The 13196-nt window shown below is 56.6% G+C and overlaps 2 protein-coding genes across 3 annotated transcripts in view; one reads left to right on the top strand and one right to left on the bottom strand.

The window, feature by feature from the left end:
* The window catches only part of TNPO2 (transportin 2), a 29808-nt gene extending 25914 nt beyond the window's left edge, over window positions 1-3894 (bottom strand). The window contains exons 1-3 of one of the 2 annotated variants that reach the window (XM_044994650.1): window positions 3671-3894; window positions 1478-1591; window positions 1088-1163 (exon numbers count right to left, since the gene is read on the bottom strand). In XM_044994650.1, coding sequence (XP_044850585.1) covers window positions 1088-1163; window positions 1478-1576 — 175 coding nt within the window. In that variant the 5' untranslated portion in view covers window positions 1577-1591; window positions 3671-3894. Of the gene's footprint in view, window positions 1-1087; window positions 1164-1477; window positions 1592-2765; window positions 2893-3670 lie in introns of those variants that run through there. The other variant, XM_044994649.1, reaches the window with a different exon arrangement.
* Window positions 3895-5503: 1609 nt separating this feature from the next.
* On the top strand, window positions 5504-12397 carry LOC123353522 (RING finger protein 11-like). The gene is made up of 3 exons (XM_044994651.1): window positions 5504-5694; window positions 8279-8448; window positions 10545-12397. Exons 1-3 carry the CDS (start codon window positions 5575-5577, stop codon window positions 10714-10716), a joined length of 462 nt encoding a protein of 153 aa, XP_044850586.1. The 5' UTR covers window positions 5504-5574; the 3' UTR covers window positions 10717-12397.
* The last annotated feature ends 799 nt before the right edge of the window (window positions 12398-13196 follow it).

Here is a 13196-nt window from a genome sequence, read left to right as displayed (position 1 = left end):
TCCCCTGAGACAGACAGTACCAGCCCCATTTTGAAGAGGCCCAGAATGAGCAGGAGATGAACTCACTTACTGAAGAGGCCTCAGCAAGTTCAGCTGGGAATAGAACCCAGGAATACTGGCTCCCAGTGCCCCATTGTAACCACTAGTCCACAATCTCTCCCCCAGCTGGGAGCAGAACGCTGCAGGCTCAGCTTGGAGAGGAAGGCTGGCCCAGTGGTTAGAGCACCATGGGTTCAATTCCTGCTCCACCTGAGCAATCCATTTAGCCTCATCGTGCCTCAGTTTCCCATCTGTACAATGGACATAACACCACCTCCCTGCCTCACAGGGAGGTGTGTGTGTGTGTGTGTGTGTGAATGTGTGTGTGAGAGAGAGAGAGAGAGAGAGAGAGAGATCCAGATACTATGGGGGGGGGGGGCATATCAGTACCTAACAATCACAGACTTCCCATCTCCTGCTTAATTACTGACCCAGTCTTCTTCTCATATTGAGGCAGAGAACCTAGGAGTCCCAGATCCCTACTCTGGGCACTACCTCAAAGTTTTTAGGAAAGTCAGTCACTTGCAAGAACACCTGTGGAAAACTCATTTCTAAAGCATTAAAATGTCAAGTTTACAAGATATTCCAGAAAGAACCTTGAGGGGCTTAAGGTGTCAGCCCTAAATCAGGCTATGGCTACATTAGCGCTTCAAAGCGCTGCCGCGGCAGCGCTTTGAAGCGCTAAGTGTAGTCAAAGCCCCAGCGCTGGGAGAAAGCTCTCCCAGCGCTGTCCGTACTCCAGCTCCCTGTGGGGAATAACGGACAGCGCTGGGAGCCGCGCTCCCAGCGCTGGGGCTTTGACTACACTGGCGCTTTGTAGCGCCACAATTTGCAGCGCTGCAGAGGGTGTTTTTTCACACCCTGCTGCAGCGCTGCAAATTTGCAAGTGTAGCCATACCCTCAGATACAATTCATTTAACAAGCAAGAGGGCCTAGCTCAGATGTGTCTGTGAAGCCTGCCCACCCCCCACCGGCAAGGAAACCCACTAGACACTTAATGGCACAGGGACAAGTTCCCATGTATCTTCCATCACAGCAGGTAACTTACCCTCTGATTTCAGCCGAGTCAAGACAAATATCAGGTAGTTATTGAAGTCGGGGAATTGGTTCAGTTGCTTCAGTTTCTACAGCGCTGGTTAAAGAAAAAGGCTCACAGCCCAAACAGGGATTTTAAAGGAAGGCTGATGCACAGTATCTGTTTGGACCAGATCGTTGCAACATTAAAGACCAGATGGGCACCCTGCCAAGCTGCATGTCAGCGACACAGATTCTTCTAAGATTAAAAAAATAAATCCAGACAGACGTACAAAAATTTCCCCCCATTTTACGGCTATGCAGGGCACCTCGACTTAAAGGGTATTAGTTTTCAGCACCATTTACACAGCAAGCATACACAACTTGACTTCCTAGAGCGCAGCCTGGCTTATTCCAAGGATACATCTTGGACAACACGCTGCGTGGCAGTGTTAGGAGACTGGGAATCTTTGAGTAACTGCAGCACTTGCTGTAGTCCCTGCTCATCTGGCTGCCAATCCATGGTGCAGAGCTGTAACTACACAGGAAGGAAAAGAGGTTAATGATACTCCATTCAGAGCATCTCACTAAACTGCAATGAAGATCATAAGGCATTGCAGAACTCTGGCTGTCAGCCAGGATGGACCTGCACTCGCTATGACTGGACACAGCTCTGATCCATGAGCAGACGGCTGCCTAAGAAACGGACTTCTCAATGCATGTAGATCCTTCCTGCCTTCATACAGAGGCAAGAAAAGTTTCTGCTGCTTCTGCAGGGACTAGACATACTGAAAATGCTATTTTTGTGTTAAGGTTTGGAGGGTGGGTTTAGTGAGGATAATATTAGCATAACATCTTACAAAGCTAGAACTCCATCCAAAGCACATTTAAATGAATGGAAGTCTTCCCAGGAGCTTCAGTGGCTGCTGCATCAGGCTCTCATTGGATGGAAGTAGGGTGACCAGATGTCCCGATTTTATAGGGACAGTCCTGATATTTGGGGCTTTTTTTTAATATGGGCTCCTACTACCCCACCCCCCACCCTGATTTTTCACACTTGCTATCTGGTCACTCTAGATGGAAGAGGCACACTCTTCTGCTCACCCAGCAGCATCACCACATCCATCTCCAGGGATCTAGGAATAATGTCAGGGAAACCGATGGAGAAAGTTTAGGGTGACAATGGGAAATGTTTCCTTATTGCCAGGGATCTACTGCACTGTGGAATCAACTTCCCAAGGGAAGCACCATCATTTGGGACATTTAGAACTGGACTGAAGAACAAATTACTGGGGGCACTAGGAGAAATAGGTAGGGGAAAACCCGAAACTTATCACCAGGAAACCAAGCCATGTGGGGAGCTTAGCAGAAGAGGAGCACACAGTGGATTTAGAGATGAAGAGATTTTTGGAGGGCTATGCTCTCACCTTCTTTCCCTTGAAAATAAGTTAGTGGGAGTTTTCATGGAAAGCAGTGCTCCTTTACCAACAGTCACAGCCCAGAGAGACACATGGAGAGAGATTGAGCCTCCACCCTCACCATTTCCTCTCTGCCCCACCCTTTCCAGAGTAGACCCCACTTCCTCCTAACCCACCAAGGCTCTGGGCCTGCCTTTTCTAAACAGGCCCCCTTCCCAATCCCTGCTGATCCAGCCCCAAATCCCCCTCTCCAGCCTCACCAAGCTACAGGATGAGGCAAGTTCTTGGGGTTACCTTGCGTGGTGCCATTTGGGCTGATGGGAAAGAAGAGTGGGTCCCATCTTACCGCAACCCTGAGGCCGGACCACCCCGGCCTTCAGGCCAGAAATTGGGACAGGCCCAGGATCCATCCATGGTCCCCTCCCCCACGTGCTTCTTTCCTCTCCCGCACCTTACATCCTCCAGTAACTGCCCCCAACCCCAAATAGCTCATCCCTCCCCCCAGCCACCCCTTCCTGCCTTCCTCTGGGCTCCATCCTGGACTCCCTGTATTTGATCTCCCAACAACCCCCGCTCCCCATCTCCACCTGGGCTCGCCCAGTTTCCCACGCCCATGACCCAACCCCAGCCAGACACCCTCTGCTCCCTCCCCCCAGCTGCTCCTCCTGCCCCCCATCCTCTCCCCCCCCCGCTCCTCCTAGCCCCCCCATCCTGCCCCTCCTGCCAGCTTCCAATAATCCCCATCGTCTCCTCTTCCCCCCCCCCGGCTGCTCCTCCAGCCCCCCTTCCTCCCCCCCCGGGTTCCCCCCACGCCCCCTCGGCTGCTCCTCCCGCCCCCCCATCCTCTCCCCTCCCACACCTCTGGGCTCCATCCTGGCCTCCCCACATTTGATCTCCCAACGCTCCCCCCTCCACCTGGGCTCGCCCAGTTTCCCACCCCCGTGACCCAACCCAACCCCCCCCCCGACAACCCCCGCCCCTTCCAGCCCCCCAGCCTCCCCCCCCCCGGCTGCTCCTCCCGCCCCCCATCCCCCCCCGGCTGCTCCTCCCGCCCCCCAGCCTCGCCTCCCCCCGGGTTTACTCAGCTCCCCCCGCGCCCCTCCCGGCCGCGCGCCCGCCCCGGCTCCCCGCGCCCACGCTGCTCCCGCAGGCCCCGGCGGGCGCTGCGGCCTAGCCGGCCCGGCCCGGCGCGGCGGTACCTGCCCGGCTGCCAGGGGCGGGCGCGGCGGCCTCTCTCGCTCTGGCGGCGGCTCCGGCTGCCCGGCCCAGGAGGGAGGCGGTAGCGGCAGCGGCGGCGGCGGCAAAACGAGGCGAACGCGACACGCGGGCGCTGACCCCGGCCGGCCGCCGTTCCCCGCCCGCTGGCGGCCGCACCACGTGACGTGAGGGAGGGAAACTGAGGGGGGGTCACATGGTGGGGAAAGAAGCGGGTACCGGTCACGTGATAGGAGGAAGGGGCGGGCTCGGCTCCCAAAGAGAGGCCGTAGCCACGCCCCCTTCCCTCAATCTGTTGAACCAAACTGTGATTGAGGGGTGGAGCCGGGACTCCTGGGTTCTATCCCTGGCTCTGGGTGGAGGCTAGTGGTTAGAGCAGGGGGCAAGGAGCCAGGACTCCTGGGTTCTATCCCCAGCTCTGAGAGGGGAGTGGTGTCTAGTGGTTAGAGCAGGGGGGCTGGAAACCAGGACTCCTGGGTTCTATCCCTGGCTCTGGGTGGGGGCTAGTGGTTAGAGCAGGGGGCTGGGAGCCAGGACTCCTGGGTTCTATTTCTGGGTGAGGAGTGGGATCTAGCAGTTAGAACAGGGAGCCAGGACTCCTGGGTTCTAGCACCAGCTTTGGAAGGGGAATGGGATTTAGGGTACAGTAGTATCTAACCTGTCAGATGTTGTACATACCTGAGGCCTGGTTTAACTATAGGTGTCATTTTTAAACCAATTTTGGTTAAATTGCTACAATAGTGGATGTTTTTAAATCAGTTGAAATGTGGCTTACATTGCTTTAGCTTCCATCACAAACTAAACTCCGATCAGTCTTAAACGGAGATAAATGTGCCCACACAGGGGTTTGCACAGTACAAGCATGTGTGTAAGACAATAGAAAGACAAAGACAATCCCCACCTCAAAGAGTTTACACTCAAAATAGGGAAGACACACAGGCTGGGAGCAGAAATTGAGACACAGAGAAAGGATGCGACTTGCCCAAGGTCACATTGCAGATCAGTGGCAGAGCCAGAATAGAACCCAGGTGTCCTGAGTCCAGAGGTAGATTTTGTGGGGCCCTGGCCAGAGCCAGAGCCAGAGGGACCCCTCCCCTGTGCTCCTGTGGGAAAATGGGGTCAAAGCACAGGAGCTGGCCCATCTTTGCCCACTTGCCCGGTGCTCCTGCTGGGGAGTGGGGTTGGGGGCTTGCCCGGCACTCCTGCCAGGGACCCTGCTCCCCTAGCAAACCAGCCCTGCTCAGTCACCCCCAGACCAGACAACCTTAACTCTGCCCTCTGTTCGATGCCAGCATTTGATGATGAATCTGCAACCATATAAGACGAGGAAAAGAAAAAATCTTCCAGGCTTTCTTCATGCACCCTGAAGAAGCAAATGAGGGGCAATTGGGTAGGATCAAGGCAGGAGAAAGTGGCGCGTTTAGTCCAAGGGTAAGTATGTTCCCAAACTGTGAAGGTCCTGTGGGGTGAATCAAATCGATTCCCAAATTCCTTTTGGCACTGGGGGCATGTGGGGGTCTCCCCTTCTTTACACCTGCTCTCATCCCTTCCCCGCTGCCCCTTCCTCACAACCTGTTTCTCCGACCCAGCCACTCCCTGCTCTGCCCCCTCCCCTCACTCCATACCTGCCCCTCCTCTTTCCTACCCCCTCCCACTATCCTCCCCTTCCTCGCTGATTGCGCCCCCCTCCCAATCCCACACGCTCTCCCCCTCTGCGCACGCGCGGAGGCCCCCCCCGGACTCCAATTCCCGTGGTGCCCCGGGGCGGAGGGCGGTACCATTGCCCGGCGAGGGGCGGGGGGAGCAGACGGCGTCGCTCCCTGCCCCTCCCCCCAGCGGAGGGCCGGGGGTGGCAGAGTCCGGCCGGGACCGGGCCCGCCGGGCGGGGATGGGGAACTGCCTCTCCTCGCAGGCGGCCGATGACCTCTCGCTGCTCAACGACTCGGGGGACGGGGCCAGCCTGGGGCCCGGGGACCCGCCGCCCCCCCCGGCGCCGCCCCCCTACCAGGTACGGGGCGGCCCGTGGAGGGGCGGGGGTCATAGCCCGGGGGGGAGCCTGGGGGCCTATGAGGCCCGTGGGGGGGCCGAGGGGTCATAGGCCCCGGAGGGGGAGAGCCGGGGGGCCGTGGGGGGGACTGGGGGGTCGGAGGCCCCGGTGGGGGAGAGCCGGGGGGCCGTGGGGGGGACTGGGGGGTCATAGGCCCCGGAGGGGGAGAGCCTGGGGGCCTGTGAGGCCCAGGGGGGGGCTGGGGGGTAATAGGCCCTGGAGGGGGAGAGCCTGGGGGCCGTGGGGGGGGCTGGGGGGTAATAGGCCCCGGAGGGGGAGAGCCTGGGGGCCGTGGGGGGGGCTGGGGGGTAATAGGCCCCGGAGGGGGAGAGCCTGGGGCCCTGTGAGGCCCGTGGGGGGGCTGGGGGGTAATAGGCCCCGGAGGGGGAGAGCCTGGGGGCCGTGGGGGGGGCTGGGGGTAATAGGCCCCGGAGGGGGAGAGCCTGGGGGCCTATGGGGCCCGTGGGGGGGCTGGCGGGTCATAGGCCCCAGGGGGGCAGGGGAGCGGCCCATGGGGGCGGGGGAGCCCAAGGGAGAGGCTATACCGGGAGAGTATGGGGGGAGCTTTGGGGTGGCCAGGAGGGGAAGGAGGGGCTCATGGGGTGGGGGGAGCCGTGGGGAGCAGTTGGGGGTTGGCTCTGGGGGTGGGGGGACCGAGGCCTATGGGGGCGTTCCCAGGAGAGGTGAGTAGTCGGGAGGTGGGGTGAGCTGGGAGGAGGGGGCTACTGCTCATGGGGATGGGATTCTGGGTGGGGAGGGGGGCTGTGCTGTGGCCCATGCGTGAAGCTCGCCTTGCAGCTGGGGGTGTGACCAGTGGGGAGTATTGGGGGTTTGCAGCCCCATGGGGGGCAGGGGGAGCTTTTGGGGCAGCTGGGGGAGGGGAGCAACAAGGGGTGTGGCCCATGGAGAGATTCTGGGGGTGGGGGTGGCCCAGTGTGGGCTTCCTTTGGGAAGGGTACAAGGAGGTCGGGGGGTGTCGCCTACCTGACCTAGCCAGCAGCACTCCCAGTCCTGTACGGGTGCATGGCTGGGCACCAGGAGCCAGAAGGATCCTCCCAGGGACTCCTGGGTTCCAGGCCTATTCTCTTCCCTTTGGCGGGCGCTGGCTTTGGACATGGGGCTCTGGCATTCCCAGAGAAGCTGCATTTCCAACCAGCTCCTATCAGCACCTCCTGCAAACTAGGAGCCAGAGAATCCCGGCTTGTCCACCTTGGGATTGGCCCCATGGGCTATTCCCAGGCCTTTGGACCTAGTCTGAAACACCCCCAAACAATGGGAGTTCTTACAGGCTCCCTAGGGAAGACTGTACCCTGATACTCAGCCTACGCTGTGCTCAATTTCAATCTAGCTCCACCCTAAACATTCCTCTCCCCGCTTGGTGTCTCCACCCTGAAGACACAGCTGTTCCCTGGGTGCTGTAGAAACACTTCATTAGATTGAAAGAGATCTGCCCAATGCTCAGAGCCATGTAAACTCGAAGGCCGGGTCTACACTAGCGCTTAATGTTGGCAAAACTTCTATCGCTCCGTGGTGTGGAAACCCTCCCCCAGTTTTGCCCGCGTAAGGGCTCAGGTGCACGGCGCTCTGTCTGCGTCTCCCACCGACGTAGCTACCACCGCTCCTTGAGCTGGGTTTACTCTCTCCCGTCTCGGTCCAGCTGTGCCACTGAAAGCTTGTGTTGAAGCCGCAGAACAGCCCAGTTGGTGACCTCTGTCGTTGTAGGGGGAGGGCCGTGTATTACTGGGGGTGTGGGGGAGGGATTAGCGTGTGCCTTTCTGGATGAAGGGCTTGATGCTGTGCCATCAGGTCATAGCATCCGGCTGGGTGGGTCAGCCTGAAATGGCCAGGTCTCCGGCCTGGCCTTTCCTCAGGAGCAACGTTGGTGTTCCCCATGGGTGCTTGAGTTCAGTAACACCATGAAGAACTGTCCCCAGCCCTGCGGTGGGAGGTAACTCCGAAAACTCCCCTCTGTCACGATGCCTGTCGAAACCTTGACACCAGCGAGGCGGCTGCTGTGCTGATGCGCTGCCTGTCATGCTGACCAGTCTGGTTTCCTTGGGCTTCCCTGTCCGTTTATATCCATCTCTCATCTCTTCTCACACTTGGATTGGAAGCGCTTTGGGGGCAAGGACTGTCTTTTTTTTTTGTCCGTTTGTACAGCGCCTAGCACGCTGGGGTCCTGATCCATGACTGAGGTACTGGACGCTACCGTAATACACCTAAACAATGTACAGCACCTTGCACGCTGTGGTCTTGATCCAGGACTGAGGCTCCTAGTTGCTACTGCTGTATAAATAAGGGCACATCACTAGTTGGATAGACTGCAAAACTAACTCCTTAACTAGCATAATAGAAATGCCAGGCCGGAAGGAACCTCAAGAGGTCATCTAGTGCAACCCCCCTCCCCCCCATGCTGAGATAGGGTTGAGTCTACCTAGCCCATCCCTGACAGGTTTGTTTTCTATTAAAATCAGGAGGAGGGGGGGACGTTCAGCCCCTGGGTGCCTGTTACCAGGGTAATGAGCTCTGTCTTCTGATTTTGAAGGAACATGAGCCGATCCCAGTGTATCACCCCACACCGAGCCAGACCCGACTTGCCACGCAGCTAACGGAGGAAGAGCAGATCCGAATTGCCCAGCGGATTGGGCTGATACAGCACCTGCCCAAAGGGATATTCGTTCCGGGCACGGAACCATCGGAAAAAAACGTGAAAGAGTAAGTCCTTTGCGTCCGACACCTTTCGTTTCTTCTCTTAGCCGGGCTGAGCTGTGAGGGTTGACGGCAGTCGCCATAAAGCTGAACAATCTGCCCCAAACAGCCCGTAGAATTAACTGCCTAGGTTTGCGGTAACTCCAAAATTGTTATGGAAACTTTCCAGGCTTGGCAGAAAATCCACTCACTCCTCGAGGGAAAACAACTGACTAGCTCCTAGCCCGTGGGATTACACAAGGCTGGATAACGGCTGCCTAGAATGGAAAGTCTTTGAAGACAAGGACTTGGTCCTCCTACCTCTTTGCCAGAGCAGCCTGCACGCAGTTTGCCCTCTCTCCGGTGGGCTGATTCCACTTCTTCCAAACAGCTTCACTTGATCTTCAAACCCTTCACTAAACATATCCGAGCTTCCATGAGAGCTACTGCTTGTTACCAGCAGAGTTCAGCTGGTATTTGAGAGAGTCTCCCATTGGGAGGCTGAGGTGGGAAGTAACCCGTTTTCTTCCGTTTCGAATAGGGTGACGGTTCTACTCTCTCAGTTGTCTCTCATAGAGCTTAAGATCAGAAGGGACCATTAGATCCCCTAGTCCAGGGGTCCCCAACCCTCTTCGTCTGGCGGGTGCCAGACGACGAACCATGGAGGACCGTGGCAGCAGACGAGCATCCACTGAAATTCCACCGACAAGCAGCGTCAATAGGCGTTGCTGCCGACATGCTGCTGATTTTCGGTGGTGATGCCTCTGGATGACGCATGCTCATCCGCCGGCCAGTACACGGGTGCACTTAGACGCCCCATATGGTGCCTGCGGGCACTGCGCTGGGGACTTCTGCTCTGGTCTCAGCTCCTGTATGTTACAGGCCATTAAAGCATTTCAGTCGTCAGGAGACTGAACTCTGCTCCAGGCAGAGAACAGGCGAGAGATCAAGCTGCTGTCATGCCAGAGGCTCCTGCGCACAGGCAGGGAATTGATTAGGTGACAGGTGCCTCGATTTCAAATGCTTGAGGAGTTTTCCTGTATGGGTCAGGAAATCAAAGTGGGAAAACTGCCCAGTCCAAAAGCCAGTGTATTAAACTTATAGGCGTGTGAAAATGAAAATGGAAATCACTTTGCTGTCCTCTCAGTTCGCCAACACCGTGAATGCTGTGTTCAGCTGGGTTCACCCTGCTCAGATGGCGGGGGGAAGACGGGGGTCGCTTCCACCTTCCTTGGAAGCAGCTGGTCCGGGGTGTGGTGGGAGGTAGAATCCTGGCCTGATGCAGCCTTGCAGTGCCTTGTACTCAGCTGTGTGCACTGGGTCAAGACTCCTCCCTCGGAGCATGCCCAGGAGCATGCTGGGAGTCTCTATATCGGGGTGGGCAAACGTTTTGGCCCGAGGGCCACATGGGGGTTTCAGAATTGTATGGAGGGCCGGGTGGGGAAGGCTGTGCCTCCTGGCCCCCGCCCTCTATCCACCCCTCCCACGTCCCGCCCCCTGATTGCCCCCCTCAGAACTCCCAAACCCTCCTGCTTTTTGACCCCTAACTGTCCCCTGGGAATCCCACACCCTATCCAACACCCCCCCCCGACTGTCCCGCCCCCTATCCACACCCCTGCCCCAACAGGCCTCCTGGGACTCCCGCGCCTATCCAACCCCCCTGGTTCCCTGTCCACTGACTGCCCGCCCCCATGAACCATGGCCCCCCTGCTTCCTGACTGCCCCTGGGACCCACTCACTCCCCACTCCCTTACCATGCCGGAGCCAGCCATGCTGCCACACTGCCTGGCAGGAGCGGCAGGCCAGAGCACTGGCAGTGAGGTGAGGCTGTGGGGGATGGGGGACAGCAGTGCAGGGGCCGGGGGCTAGCCTCCCCAGCCAGGATGGCCAGCCCGTGGGCTGTAGTTTGCCCCGCTCTGCTCTGGCAGAAGAAAGGGGCTTTTCTCTCTTCCCAGGGCCTGTGGGAAGCAGAGCATGAAGTAGAACAGCCCCAAGGCTGCTCCAGCTTAACAGGCCCCTAAACATAGGGGGCAAAGCCCCCAGGGCAGGGATGGAGACAGTGGGGCCAGGGATCTGCCCTGCAGACGGTGAGCTAACAGCACTTCCCCGCTCTCTGGCCATAGGTGTGTCATCTGCATGCTGGATTTTGTGTACGGAGACCCCATCCGGTTCCTGCCCTGCCTGCATATCTACCACGTGGACTGCATCGACGACTGGCTGATGCGCTCCTTCACCTGTCCCTCCTGCATGGAGCCGGTGGACGCTGCTCTGCTGGCCTCCTACGAGACGAATTGAGGCCAAGCGGCGGCGGCGTGGCCCATGCTAATGCTTCGAGGCTGGTGGTGCGGAGAGGTCGGCCGAGCTGGGGGCTTTTCGCTTTGCACCCTCACGGGTTACACCAAAGACTCCGGCAAGGAACGCCAGCTCTGCTGCCTCGCGGATCGTCCAGAGCCGTTGGAACGTCGCTCCGCCTGAATGTCAGTTAAAAGCTGCCTCTTGCAATCTCTGTATTAGCGTGTCAGGCTGAGGTATGGAAAGTTCCCTTCCTGGGCCCTGCCAGAAAGCAGCACCTGCCCATGCCATGCAGCCCCTTCGAGTAGCTCCTCAGCGAGCATGGCCTGGCTGGGATGGGGATGGGGGAAGGTGCTGTTAGGCTGCAGCCCCTTCGTGAGTGTGACGATATTGGCGTAATGCAGAAGTGAGAGAGAAATGGATGAGGTTAAATAAAAATAGGTGCTGATCCCCTCCATTACAAGCAGAAGGTGCAAGATCGTAGAGGTGCTGGCAAGAGCCGCAGGCTTGCGCTGCTCGACATCTAGCTTGGTTAGGGATTTGTTTTTGGTTCATCTCTGCTTTAAATAGTCACAACTCAGCTCCTTTAGCACCTGTTTTTTCCTTCCCCTGGGTGGCGGCAGCTGTGCTTAACCCCTCGGCTGACTGAAACCAAACCGCCCACCCCAAATGGGCTGGAATGACGAGAATAAGTCCCCGAGTGGCTCCCTACCCGCTGTTACTCAAACAGGGGTGCCTAGAAGCAACCTCAGTGGGTGACGTTAAGTAGCAACGTTACAGCAGGACTCTGATTCTAGCCCCACGAATGGCACCCCATAAAGGCGCTACCCTTAGTGTCAATCTTGGGTTTGAGGAGGAAGGAAAACCAAACCCTGCTCATTTTCTCTCTCCTGCTTTAGAGATTATTCTCGCCAATCAGACAATGTTTTAATATTCCAGCTGGCACATCTGCCTGAACAAAGCTATTTCCTGGAGGAATTTCTCCCACCCCCAGAAGATTTTATAGTCCCCAAAATAAATTATTTCTATTAAGCCCAATCGGCTTGGCACAAGGTGGTTTTTATTGTGTCACAACTGAATGGCTTTAAATAACCGAATGCAGATTTCTTCCCTCGTGCTATTTTAAGCGTCTGCCAGGTAAAGGGCAGTTGCTTTTGATGCATTTTCTCCTCTTTGAAGGCAGGGCAGCAGTTCATTTGTTCCCTTTGAGGTTGCAACTTTAATATCAGTCATTAAACTCTACAACCTGCAGATTTGCCGCCTTAGCTGGCTCACAAGGCAATGAAGACTAATCAAAACTGCGAGAGTAGAAAATTGGAAACAGAGGCCAAGTTTGCCCCACGAAATAGGAAGTTTTCTTTCGCATGGTGGGAGCACCAGGAGCTTCTCTTGTTGCCTTGAGACTTGAACCCACCCTAGCGAAGCCAGCTCGTTTGCCTTCCACGCACTCGGCTGTCAGATGCCGCTCGTAGTGCAGGAATCGGCCCGGCCCACCAGGGGTTAGCACAATTTCTAGTGAGTTGCCAGTAGGACGGGCTGCCCTGTGCTCTGTTAGTAGCTCCCAGGCCAGAAGCGTGAAAGGGCTTTTCCAGTTACGTATTGTCCTTAACAAGGATTTAGCGCTTGAAAGTTAAGACTGATGTACATTGCATTGGAAATGAACAATAAAATAGATTGCCTATGAGTGCTGGGCCGTGTGGCTTTGATTGCAGAGTATCTTACCGAGGCCTGCTCACAGCACACACCTCTGAAGGAGGGACATGTCAGCCCTAGGGCCAGGTGAGGAACCACACAACCCTGACAAGATGCAGCACTAGACCACATTTAAGACTCCTGTAGCCCTGTCACAACCACTTGCATCACCTCCTGCCCCATACAGAAGCAGATACAACCACTGTAATGGTTTGCTGGGGGACAGTAAAGTCCTTCATGCACCTGGAAATCAGTCAGGAGCATGGGCCTAAACTGCTCCAGATAGACCAGGCCACATCACAGAGAGAAGGGCAGTACTGGCTGCTGAAATCGGATGTGCTTATAAGAACATAACGGCTGTACTGGGTCAGACCAAAGGTCCATCTAGCCCAGTATCTGTCTCTTGACAATGGCCAATGCCAGGTGCCCCAGAGGGAGTGAACCTAACAAGTGATCTCTCTCCTGCCATCCATCTCCACCCTCTCACAGACAGAGGCTAGGGACACCATTCCTTACCCAGCCTGGCTAATAGCCATTTATGGACTTAACCTCCATGAATTTATCCAGTTCTCTTTTAAATGCTGTTATAGTCCTGTCCTTCACAACCTCCTTAGGCAGGGAGTTCCACAGGCTGACTGTGCGCTGCGTGAAGAACAACTTCCTTTTATTTGTTTTAAACCTGCTGCCCATTAATTTCATTTGGTGACCCCTAGTTCTTGTATTATGGGACTAAGTAAATAACTTTTCCTTATCTACTTTCTCCACATCACTCATGATTTTATACACCTCTA

This window comes from Mauremys mutica, chromosome 20 (genome assembly GCF_020497125.1).
Source record: "Mauremys mutica isolate MM-2020 ecotype Southern chromosome 20, ASM2049712v1, whole genome shotgun sequence".
In the NCBI taxonomy this organism is placed as follows: domain Eukaryota; kingdom Metazoa; phylum Chordata; order Testudines; family Geoemydidae; genus Mauremys; species Mauremys mutica.
Note: the sequence above shows the minus strand (reverse complement) of the source record. Positions and strands in the feature narration are given on the sequence as shown.

Excerpts from the sequence above, each read along its gene's own strand:
- LOC123353522 (XM_044994651.1), top strand. The coding sequence starts at position 5,575 with ATGGGGAACTGCCTCTCCTCGCAGGCGGCCGATGACCTCTCGCTGCTC. Across the intron at positions 5,695-8,278 it reads CGGCGCCGCCCCCCTACCAG|GAACATGAGCCGATCCCAGT; the intron begins GTACGGGGCGGC and ends CTGATTTTGAAG. Across the intron at positions 8,449-10,544 it reads TCGGAAAAAAACGTGAAAGA|GTGTGTCATCTGCATGCTGG; the intron begins GTAAGTCCTTTG and ends CTCTGGCCATAG.